Source organism: Indicator indicator, chromosome 14 (genome assembly GCF_027791375.1).
Source record: "Indicator indicator isolate 239-I01 chromosome 14, UM_Iind_1.1, whole genome shotgun sequence".
Lineage (NCBI taxonomy): Eukaryota > Metazoa > Chordata > Aves > Piciformes > Indicatoridae > Indicator > Indicator indicator.
In genome coordinates, this window is record NC_072023.1 from 15,397,243 (window position 1) to 15,409,616 (window position 12,374).

A 12,374-nucleotide genomic window follows, 5' to 3' on the forward strand; every position below is an offset into this window, starting at 1 on the left:
GGGATACATAAAACTTTGAGCATATAGGTGCATAGGCATTAGTGAACCCAGTGGATTTCCAAAACCCCTGTACTCTCCCACACATACCTCAGTTGTGAGACAAGCAAGCCTAAGCATCCCACAACTCCATAAACCCTTATTAGAGAAAGACATAGATGTGTTTTAAATCTGGCTTAAGTCACAGAGATGATATTTGGCCCCCATGTGCGTTTCTCTTTATGGGATGTTGTGCTGTTGTTGGTCTTCATTTCTCCTGTAATGCAGAGAGGTGGGAGATAAAAACTTGTACATGAGAGCGAGGTTTATGGAATGAAGTAAAAATCTGTGATTCTAAATATGAGAGAGAATTAGGGCTAGTTTATTTTTGTCAGGTTGGCTATAGATGCAGGTATTGTACATCAGAAAAGCATGTTGGGATTTGCTTTGTTTTGTTTTGTTTTTACTCAAGCAAAGTCTGTAAGTTGCTGCAGTAACATTTCAGATGAGATCCGTTGCTAGAACTGTAGCCACACTTTGGGGCACTGAGGAGACAACAGATGAGTTGCCTGGAGCCATCTTTGCTTTTCTGTCCTGGATAACCAGAAAGGAAAGGCAATAATAAATGATTTCAGTCAGTCCCAAAGGCAGAAGCTAATAAGATGAATCTTGCAAAAGCTGTCATGATAGCAAATGTAATTAATAACCTTTTGTGGCAGCATCATGCGAAGCACTGATACACATTCATCTGGCTGAGAAATGAACGTCCATCAAAATGCAAAATTCTAATCATCATCAGAGCTGCTTGAAAAATAACATCCAGTGCATGCAAGCTTCCTAGAATCATAGAATGCACTGAGCTGGAAGGGACCTTTAGAGGTCACCTAGTCTAACCCCCCTGCAGTAAGCAGGGACATCTTTAACTAGATCACCCTGATGACCAGGAAGATGGAGAAGCTAAGAACTTGTGTATATCTGAACATTAGCATGACCTCAGCTTTTCCTAGGTGGCTGAAAACGTGTCAGATACTTTGAAGATCAGTGTCTGCCTTTTAACATATGAAGGTATTATTTGATCTGTAATCAATCTGGAAATTGTTCTATTCAGTCAGATTGAAACGACAAATTCCTGCAGCATTGTCTGAGATTTTTCTCCAGGCTGAAGAAAGAAAACTGCTTCTTCCCTGTAGTCTCATTGACACATTAGCAGGCCAGAGAACTGAACTGATGAAACACTCATTTTTCTGTGGTTATGGTGTTTTTTGATTGTGTTGGGGTTTTTTTCTCATTATTTTTTCTCACACATGGCTACCCAGATAAGAAACATTTTTTTTTCAAATTTGATCTATTTCTGACAGTAAAATAAATTTCTGAGAAATAACTATCACTTCTAGTTTTTTTTTTGGTTTGGTTTTTTTTTTTTTTTTTTTTTTATGGTTTAAGCATGAGGGAGTAAAACCAGAGGAAAACATATAGGAAACAGTGAATCTCTGAGAATTTGTATGAATGTTCCAGATGTGTAAATTTTTATTTTCTGTTGTTCTTTCTGCACTTTTTCTCTTGTATACAAAGCACCCTTGCTTTCCTCCTTCAAATCATGCGCAGTGTCAGCCATCTGAGGGAATGGTGGGTTTTGTGCCACTTGGAGTCACTCACTGTTCTTTAAAAAGGTTTACTGTAGCTGAGGCTGGAGTGGTGGATTTCTGTGTTATGCTAGAGTTTAAACATTCCTAACCTTGCAGTCAAACCCCAATGTCAATGAGAAGCAAAACCAGCGGGTTTGAGCTATGTAGGTTTTACACATTGTACCCTGTCAGTAGAGAACAACGAAAGAGGCAGAGACTAGAGAACAGTCCTCTGTAGAGGACAAAGGTGTGTTTGTTGGTTTGGGGTTGGGTTTTTTTTTTTTTTTTGGTGGTGGTTTGTGGTTGGGGGTTTTTTGTTTGTTTTGGGTTTGTTTTGTTTTGTGTTGTTTCTATTTTTAATGTCATTTTCCTCCCTATCCAGGACCAAGAAAGCTCTTTCCCCAGAGTTCTTTCTGTTCAGAGGCTATCTCCTAGATGGTGCTTCCTAGATGGTAAGTGCACCTCCCTTCCCTTGCTCCTAACATGCTGCTTGCTTCTGGTATGGATGTGAAGAATAGTGTATCTGAAAGTATTACTATGGGAAGTGTAATTGCTCCTTATTATACTGAGCAGGTAAAAAAGGAGCTGGGTGCCCCCCTTTTCCCTCTGAAAAAATAACGTCTGCTGTAGCATTGTCACCCCCCAGGGTCGTGTTCTTCTAAGGGTGTTTGGAGGTTTGGTTTCTTAGAGCCTCTGCTATGATGAGCAGCACTTATTTCATGGCAGTGCCTGGACTCAGAGTACAGCTGCTTGTAGCAAGGTGCTGTTGCTGGTAATGCTATATTCTTTGCTCTGGTTTCTCTTTAAGTACTGTAGTGTTTCCATACTAAGGTGTTTAGGTGACAGGAATATACATCCCTTTCCTGGTAAGACTTTGCTTCTATGGAGAGATGCATTTGTGTTTGATCCAGACTTTGCCAAACCTGATGGCTTATCTGGGCTGTAGATCAGGCTCCAGAGCAGTGGAATTAGCAGGTAAAAGGGGTGGCACCTGTTTTTGCAAAAGCTTCAACATGAGGAGACTGAAATTTCTCCTTGGCAATTTCTAATCACTTATTCTTGTTTCTTACAAGGGAAATTGATAAAAAACGTAACTAGAATCTATTTGGGTTTTGGAGAAAGATAGGTGGACAGATGTAGTCAGTTTTTGTCCTTAGGGATTTGATATTCCCTTGCAGTGCCAAAATATATCATGCTATACCACTGTGCTCTTGTGTCGAAACTCCAGAATGAACGAATCTGATTTCGCTGGTCAAAATAACTTCAAAGCAGAAACAAAAGTATTGCATGTGATAAAGCTCATTGTAGATGCTAAAATACTTCTGGGTTTAGTAACATAAATTATTTGCCAGTGACAAAATTCATATTAGGTGCTTTATTTGGTCAATCTCCTCTATTTTCATGAGTCGCATAAATCTTCTTTGAGCATATTTATAATTCAGAGTGGATACCTGTGGCTACAGATTTGATTTACAAAGAGCTCTCGAGCAGGTTATTGTTCTCCAGATTCAAAATTTGAATTAATCCTACTAGACCCATCATTTTCATTATATGCTTGCTATACTTTCGTCAGAACTTTGCAGCTTTTTCTGTCACATTTTAATGTAATAAATTATCCTTAGAAGCCTGAAATCCATTTTACTTTTAATTTTTTAAAAATATTTATTTAAAGGGAATGATTTCAGTGAATATTGTTTCATTATGTCTTACCTTTAAATTCACCACTTAATGGGATAGGAATATGGGCATCATGAACAAAGCAGATTATGTCCACTGTGACTTCACAGAGGTTGTCTTATATGGTAGTATGTGAGCTCAGTCCAACTTGCCCATGCAGTTCTGCTCAGAACATTTTCTTCATTGTGGCTTTGTTTTTTTCTCTGTCTTGCAGCAACTTCTGCTGATCGTTTTTACCGCATTGACAGATCTCAGGTAAATCTTTATTCAGTTACTGTTTCTGTAGGTTTTTTATTATTATTTTTAAAGCTATGTCAAATGCAGCTTAAAATGAATTATATGCAGTTCCTCCTGTGTAATCTAAAATGCTATTAATGTCTCATGAAAAGTAGAGAGCAAAGCCTCTGGGCCATCTTTAGTTGATGTAATTCACGTTGTTTCACTGAGGATTTATTTCTGCTGACCATCTGACTTTCTGTTTACTACCAATCTGATGTACAGTTCAGAGTTTTCTGCATTTGTCATTCTTATCAGGCCTAAATAAGGGCATCTCTATGGCACCAGAATATTTGAGTTTAACTCTTCTCTAATGCTTTTAGTCAGCAGAAATCTTGATCCTGTGTGAGACACAGAATAGTGATGAAAGTTTGTTACCCATTGTTGAAGGGCAGACCTTAGGTGTTGGTACTCATTTTGAAATTCAGACCTTGTCTTTTCAGGCAAACCTCCATTTTTCAGTCACTGAGTAACAGCCTTTTAAGTGTCACTGTGAGTGTGAAGCTTGCTGGTTGGGAATCTTGTATGGCTTGAAATCAATGCAGCATTTATTGATGACTTCAGTGGCATTGGTTTTAATGTGTGTGTATGTTCATGCACTTAAATACACTCAAGAAGCCAGCTGGGTGCTCTGAGAGACTGTGATGCTTCAGGTTCATTGCTTTCTCCTTGTATCATGCCAACAGGAACATTTGCACTTTGTGACAGAAATTTCACAGGATGAGATTTTTATCCTGGACCCAGAGCTGGTAACGTCACAGCAGGTGGGGACACCACCAGGAATGCCTGACCTGGTAGTCGAGCAGGCCTCTGGGTGAGTAATGCTTGGATCTGCAGCTGTATTAGAGTTGAGCATCTCTTTTCTGGTCCCCTTTTCTGAAGGATTGGGAGATGTGGAAGGTCAGATCATAGGTGGGGAGCTGGGGACAGGATCAGATGCAGCCATGGCAGTGACAGGAAGACAGTGGAATTCCATTAAGCATCCCAAAGCACACAGCAGGACTAATAGACTTCAGCACCTTTCAGTCTCCTCATATGCCTTGACTGTATCTGTCCTATCATAAATTTGTATTGACTGAATTGCAGACCACTTCTCTGCATGGTCAAGGCTCTGATACCTCTGTATAAGGCCCTGAAGCCATTTGTACCTAGGAATGATGGTGATGTATCTCCTTCTTCTCATCCTCTGGGGAAACCAGAAATGTTCCTATTCATCTTTAGGAACAGTCTCAGACTCACAATGAATTAATCAATTTTAGCTTGCTATGTGCTGAAAAAAATCTGGGAACCAGTAAGGGTAAGACTGCTTTGAAGTGGAGGATGTGAGGTGATTTCTGAGTAGTGAATGCCTTTCTCCTTCTTCCTCTCTCCTTAGAATATCAGATCGGTGGAATCCTGCAGTTCGAAAGAGGATGCTGAGCGACAGTGGCCTTGGCAAGATTTCCCCACACTACGAGGTACCTGACAAACAAAAGGACGCCAACCAGACACATATGCTGCAGTAAGAGCCCTCTGCATTTCTCTGCTTGATGATGCACTATCACCATCACCACAGACCACTCCTAGTGGCTACTTTAAGCTTAATGAGTTGTGCTATGTGCTGAAATTAACAGAAGTTGTTTTGCTGGCTTTTTTTTTTTTTTTTTTTTTTTTTTGGTTGTCCCTTCTGTTAATTCCACTTTTTTCATTACGATATGTTCTTGTCTGTTTTTTTTTTTTTTTTTTTTTACCCCTCTGTGTCACTTTGCATTCATAAAATATCTAGCTCCAGGTTTTCAGAAGTACTTCCAGCTAAAGGAACCCTTATGGAAACTGATTATGAGAAAGAGCGAAGCATTCACCCTTAAGGTAGCTCTGATGCAATGGCAGAACAGTGAGTGGGGCAATTGCTCCTGTACTTGGGATTCTTGGATATTTCAAGAGTCATCAGTATTCAGTGTTTTACAGCAAGTCCAAAACATTGTGCAGCACTTTCGTCTCAAAAGGCAGTATCTTATAGCCTGTCACTAGGGAAAGGGACAGAGGACTTGCCATGAAAATGTCATCAGTTGGCCCACTGAGGCTATTTTCTCACTGGCTGTTTTTGATTGAGGGTGACTGTTAGGAGCAGATTAGACCACAGCTGGTCATAGTATGGCTGCAGACTGCTTAGCATGTGGCATTGCTGCATAAATGTGTGTGTGTACAAACGTAATTATTTATTTATATATATATATATATATATATAAACTCTTTAAGATTTCTGAGGTGAGAAGTGTAACTAAAAAGGCAAAGTATGCAAATAGAGAAATCCTTTAAATTCCTTAAAGCAATGCGAGTAGAGAAGAGAACACGTGATTGAAAAATAGTTATGATGTGTGGAGTTGCTTTTGGTCTCAAGATGTTGGGGTAAAGAGTAATTTTGATGTAATGGCTTTGAGACAGGGGTCTTTCTGAAAGAAAATTATTCATGCTTTCTTAGAATAATAGAATGATAGGGGTTGGAAAGGCCATCTGAAGATCATCAAGCCCAAACCTTGCAAAAGCAGGATCACCTAGGGCAGGTCACACAGGAAGGCATCCAGGCAGGTCTTGAAAGTCTCTAGAGAAGGAGACTCCACAGTCTCTCTGGGCAGCCTGTTCCAGTGTTCTGTCACCCTTACAGTATACAAGTTTTTCCTCATGTTGAGGAGGAACTCCCTGTGTTCTAGTCTGTATCCATTGCCCCTTGTCCTGTCACAGGACACCATTGTAAAGAGATTAGTACCTTCTTGACACCCACCCTTTAGATATTTATTAACATTAATAAGATCTTCTCTCAGCCTTCTCTTTTCCAGACTGAACAGCTCCAGGTCTCTCAGGCTTTCCTCATAAGACAAAGGTTCCAGTCCCTTAATCATCCTCGTAGCCCTCTGTTGGATGCTCTCTAGTATGTCCCTGTCCCTCTTGAAGTGGGGAGCCCTGAACTGGATACAACACTCCATAATGCTTTTGTTTCTAATTAAGTTAACTTTGTGTTAGTTAATTTTCAGGTGTTTTTTGACAGATTTTATTTCATGTTTTGCCTCCTTTCTGATGGCTTTTCAATGTCTCACACACCTGTGGAGTGGGCAGGACATGAAACAGCATCTTGATGCAGTAACCAGGAGCTGGGACATATTGTAGCTTAATAAGAACATCAAATTAGTATGGTTGGTGCATACGAGAACACAGTGGGAAGACAATTACTTGGACTGCTTGTGCTTGATCTTCAAAAAAGCTAAGTATTCTGGGCTGACTGCACTGAAATATGTGATTTGAGTCTTTCTTTCAACATGAGTTGAAAGAAAGTGTCAAATCACATTATCTTAATTTATCCTATGATCAAAATACATTATCCTAATTTATGCTATGATCAAAAGGTGCAGTGAGATGGGATGACCAATCTCTCATAGCCTGTTCTGAGGCATTCGTTGTTGGCCACATATTTCTCTTCCTAGTCAGGTGTTTGTCACCCTGTTATGTGATGAGAGCTGGAAAATTAAACAAAATAAAACCCCACGACAGCACACAAAAATGAAAAGACTACTATAATTTGGTAGAGGTTTAATTTACATCTTTCAATTGAAGTAATTGATTTTCCCATTGCTTAGGGTAGTAACAACCATTCTTCTACCATCTGTCCTGTTGTAGTGGCCATGTGTGATATGCTTCCAAAGCTATTAGTTGCATCGTCTGAATCAAGTGCATTGCTCGTGAAGGTTGGACAGAATGCTATCTGGGTGTGTCAGAGAGAGAAAGAAAAAGCTCCTGTAGAAGCTGGAAGGTGGATGCAGACCTTTACACTAAATAGACATTAATTAGCTAGTAATACCACCCAGGCACTGCTTTGAGACAATAATAACCTAGCTCCTGAGAGGGAAGAAGAAAAAGTCTGTATGTCAAGTGTTTTAACTCAGCCACAAGAATCTGATTATTGCCCAGGAAATTAATGTGACAATACAGATATTACAAGGTGGTTTGAGGTGGGTTTTTGTGTTTGTTTTGTTGCTCTCTTAAAGAGGAATCTTTGTATGGTATAAGGTAAGAAAAGCATCAGAGATACAAGCTTGCATTTAGAAAGGAGAAGGCATGCTCATGTACTGGAAGTTAATAAAATATTAAAAGGTCACAGAATCACAGAATGTTAGGGTTTGGAAAGGACCTCAAAAGATCATTTGGTCCAACTGCCCTGCCAGAGCAGGATCACCTAGGTCATAGTTAGGATTTGAACATGTTAGTAATAGTGAACCTTTAAAATTTCAAAGGTGAAGTCTTGAAAAAAATCTAGTGTTTACCCCAAACTAGGCAGAGTAGTCTGGTCTGGTGTGCTTTGATAGCAAAACCTGAATTAGTTTTCTAGTTTAGATTTAGTTTAAGCTGTGTTTGTAAGATTAAGCCACAAGAATACAAGAATGAAGTACGTATGTTTTAACCAGCTCTTTGCACACCTGTACAATTTACTTTCCATAGTTTAAAATCCCAGATGAATCATCATGATTACTAACTACTTTCAAAAAAATCTTATTTGAATGAAGACATAAACCATCATCTTGCTTTCATTGTGCCCATGTGTAGTCCTTAAACTAGGAGCATAACAAAAAACAGGTTTTGTTTATGCTCAACTCTCCCTTTTCCTTCTCTTCTGTTGTCTTGGATACTTTTACAAATAGCTTGCAAGACAACATTCTTGCTGCTTAAAGTGGAGCATGAGAAAGATTTTCCTAAAGCTGCTCTGCATATCTCTCAAGAGAAGAGATAATAAAATCGAAGGGGTGTTAGTAAAGGAAAAATGTAGGCTCAAAGATGAGAAAAAGTGGTGTAAGAAGAACTGGAAATGATTGAGGGAAAGGTAAACATGATTTAGATAGGGAAAGTACATTGAATAACAAAACAAACCAAAAAATTTATGAGAATATAGCAAACGGGTAAGAAATTCTTTTGAGGGAAAGGAATATCCCTGAGTGAGATTAAGGAGGAAAAAGTGATGCATCTCAGTGTGGTGTCTGGTCCTGTATTTTGAAAGCTCTCACTATTGTTGGTGTGATGCAATCACAATGCTTAATCTTGGGCAAATTCCAGATAGACTCTACAGTTCATCCACTATTAGGAAATCTTTTTTTTTTTTTTTCAGTTGCTGAAGTAAACCTTCCCCTGTCCCATCTCTGGAGACTTTCTTGATGAAGAAGGCATCTGTTAATTTTTCACACTCTAGTGTCCAGATATCCTAAATAATTAATTTTATGTACTTTATGTGCCTGTTGTGAATAGTAATTCTCTACATATACCTCAAGATTTTGTCTGCCTTCATTGATTTTGGAGGTTTTCAGAGAGAATAATTATTGATTTTCTTTGGTATTCTACCTTGAATACATATGCTGACATTCTGAAATATTTCTGGCCTTTCTCAGGCTCTTAAAATATTGCAATGAAAATTTAACAGAATTTTGGCATTGCTTGCATAATTTGTCTTGAAACTTAATTTCTTTTCACCCAGAAAAAAAATAAATTCAACCTGACACATGATGGGATGCCTCTGGAAAAGGGTAGAATTTGTCTAACAAAGAGTCATGCTTTCTCTGTGAGGTCACTGTGTTTTTAAAATCACACTCTTTCAGATATAGTTTGAATCTCTTATTTTCTCTGTATAGTCAGTTTGATAGAGAGCTACTCAAAACCAGCGTAGTTATTTTTATTTTGTGGTACAATCATTGACTGAAAGAACAATCTGGAGACTGTAGCACCAGAGACAGAAATACTTCCCACTGAACTCCATACTTTTTCCAGCTTGACAGCAGAGAAAAATCTTGTTTAGTGCCCTGTGCTGCTTTGCAGCCTGTGGGATTTCAAAAGTTTCTATAAAGGACAGCTACCGCTGCTGGCATCTGTTGCTATTTGGATGCTGATCTGAGTGTCCAGCTTTTACAATTTTTCTCGAAGAAGTACTGTTTCACTCTTCAGGGACTTGTTTTTCATAACAGCAGGGTCATGCTGTTAGATTTAGGTTGAGATATCCTCATTTCAGAGAGCCTCTTACATAACAGATTCAGCTACAGCTGTAGATAAATCACATATAGAAACTTGCCAAGTGACTTGTCACAGAACGAGAAATAAGACTTTTACTTGGACAAACATTAATTCACAAGTTGGTTTTGAGCCTCTCCTGCATTATTACTTAATCCATGTCTACTTTCCCCAGGCAATGTCTCTGATTGTAGTGAGGTGTATCCCTATTGTAGCCAGGAGAAGGGACTCCTGGACATGTCTGATTTGTAGACACATCTTGAGTCCACTGCAGAAAAAAGAGGATGGACAAGATTATTGGCACCAGACTATTTTTTCAAAGGCTGGCTTTCATGAGATTTATTTCTGGTATATCCTGAGTGTATCATGTACAGATTGTGCGGGTGAGGTAAACACAGGAACAGATGTTCTCAATTCAGAATTCAAGTGGCTTTGCATTACTTTTACCATGTTTGTACCATCTCAGGGATGGTTCTGGGCATTGGAAGATCCTGGCATTTTGTTCTAATGTATGAAGATACAGAAGCAGGAGTAGGGAAAGTGTTATCACGTACAATGCCTGCTGTGTGGTGATCATACCCACCAGACCTGAGGGACCTGAGCAAAGAGCAAGAATTAGATGCTTCTGGTTAACTGCTGAACATGAACTTTCAACAACTTCTGGTGTCACATTTAAGTGACTGAATACATAGCCTTATTTAATCACCTCTCCCCTTGTTAATTAGCAAAATTTTTATGTCACTACTGTTGAATTATGGTCTTGTCTACAGAGAACTGGGATGTAGGAAAATTGTTTTTAATTTATTAAAATTTCTGCAATAGTCATTGATATTTGATCCTTGCACATCATCCTAACAACCCCTCTCCCAGCAATCCTGAGTTTTAAACACTGCCTTTTGGTTCTGCTCTTGTTGACTGTAATTCTAAAAGGAAGACATCAGAATTTGGTTTAGATTTGCATATCTATGGCCTTTTTTGTGTATGTGAGTGAAATGCAAACAGTGTTTGTTTTCTTCCAGAATTAAGTGTCCAGCTTTGCTGCTGAGGTGCCGAATTGCTAAGGGGCTTTAACAACAGTAGGCACATCTGATGAGGTGGGTTTGTGCTTCTGCCCCTTCAATATGTGGTAGAAACAGAGTACATCCTGTACTGCATCTTGTAGGATGTTTATTTTTTTCATCAGTACTTAATTAACAAGCAATTTTATTATTCATAGTGTAGCTCTCCAGAGTGGCCTGGGTGGGATTTTAGCTTCCTCTTTTCCCACCCACCTGCCTCAAGCCCTCAGAATGAGGGCTCTTAATGATTTTTTCTAACATCTCAACACCTGATGCACAGCTGAGGATAGTCACCCTGCTGGCAAATTATTTTAGTAGGCATGCAGAACACTCCCACATGCCATGAAACTACAAATTGGCTTATTTAGAGAGATCTTGCTTCTTGACTGGTATTCCGCTTTCCAAACTTTTCCTCCAGCTCTCCTCTTCTCCTTGGGGTGATTTCAAGAAACAGAATAAGCATCTTCTTAACAAAAGGGACCCTCCTACCTGGGTGTTGAAAAAGCTTTAAAATAGTTTCTGAATAGTTTCAGTTGATAAGGAGATTGAAAAGAGTTTTCCACAAGGAATATTGTTATTTTTTTGGTTTTGTTTGGGTTGGTGGTTTTTTGTTTGGTTGGTCTTTTGGTTTGTTTGTGGATTTGGGGGATTTTTTTGGGTTTTTTTTTGTTTGTTTGTTTGTTTTTGTTGTTTTTTTTTTCTTGGTGTGTATTTAAAGGGTAAAATTGATGTTGACAGAGTAGAGATAGCTGGGTGTCTTGGTTTTCTTTAAGTGGTTTACTATAAGAGCTATAAATTTGCTTTCTGCTCTCTGGCTGATAGCCAAGGCAGAAGCAGTAGAGTTCTTTCTTTGTTTCTCTTTTATTTGTACAGATCATTCTTTATTATTTTTGCCCCTTTGCTTCCATTCTTGCCTTTGCCCTTGGATCGAGAAGTAAAGAGCTTTACAACAAAGAAGGCAGGAAATCGTATTAAGACAGTCATTTCTTGTACCCCTGTTTTCTGTTTGGCTGGCTAAAAGAAAATTATGTTTGATAATTTGATCTTTAAGGCCTACTGCTTTACTGCAAGCATCAGGCATGTAGTAACTGCATCTAGCAAGAGATGGGTAGAGGAGAAAGTGGAGCCAGTGATACCACTGCACCTTTACGGGATGGAAATAGTAGACCCGTGGCCTACAGTGACATTAAATGCACTCAAAGAGGGACTATCTGGGCTTATTAGTGTGATACAGGATGATTAACAGCCTGTATTCTTCTGGGCTTGAATATCCTCCAGCAAAAACAGGCTTGCAGTCCAATGAAAAAAGGAAAAGAAGTGAAGCTTGTAGATTTAGGTAATATATATGTCTGTATTTGTGTGCGCTTCTTACTACTTGTAAGAGCTGAAGTAAGGCAGAAAAAAAATACCACCCTGGTCCTCGTTTTCTGATCATTGCACTCAAATAGCAAGCCTGTGCCCATGTGCTCTGTCAGTGCCATAAGGAGCTGCCATCTGCTTAGAATGGAGACTGGTTCTTAATGTGCTCTCACTCAGAATCAAGCTGTCTTGCTGAACCCAAAACTACTAAGCTTTCAAGGCACAGGTACACAACACAGTCCTGTGCATATGTGACATACATATCAGAGCATGTGGTGTAGCCAAGCTTCCTGACTGGATTTATTGGCAAGACACTCGTATTCCTAAGTTCTGATTTAACAGGCTTGCAAAAAGAATAGGAACACAGTTTGGTAAAATAACT

The 12,374-nt window shown here is 39.1% G+C and overlaps 1 protein-coding gene across 2 annotated transcripts in view; it reads left to right on the forward strand.

Moving 5' to 3' along the window:
* The window catches only part of DGKI (diacylglycerol kinase iota), a 201,271-nt gene that overhangs the window by 148,367 nt on the left and 40,530 nt on the right, over window positions 1–12,374 (forward strand). For both annotated transcript variants that reach the window (XM_054387069.1, XM_054387071.1), the window contains 4 exons: window positions 1,984–2,053; window positions 3,493–3,533; window positions 4,241–4,368; window positions 4,930–5,055. In XM_054387069.1, the coding sequence (XP_054243044.1) occupies window positions 1,984–2,053; window positions 3,493–3,533; window positions 4,241–4,368; window positions 4,930–5,055 (365 nt within the window). The remainder of the gene's footprint in view (window positions 1–1,983; window positions 2,054–3,492; window positions 3,534–4,240; window positions 4,369–4,929; window positions 5,056–12,374) is intronic.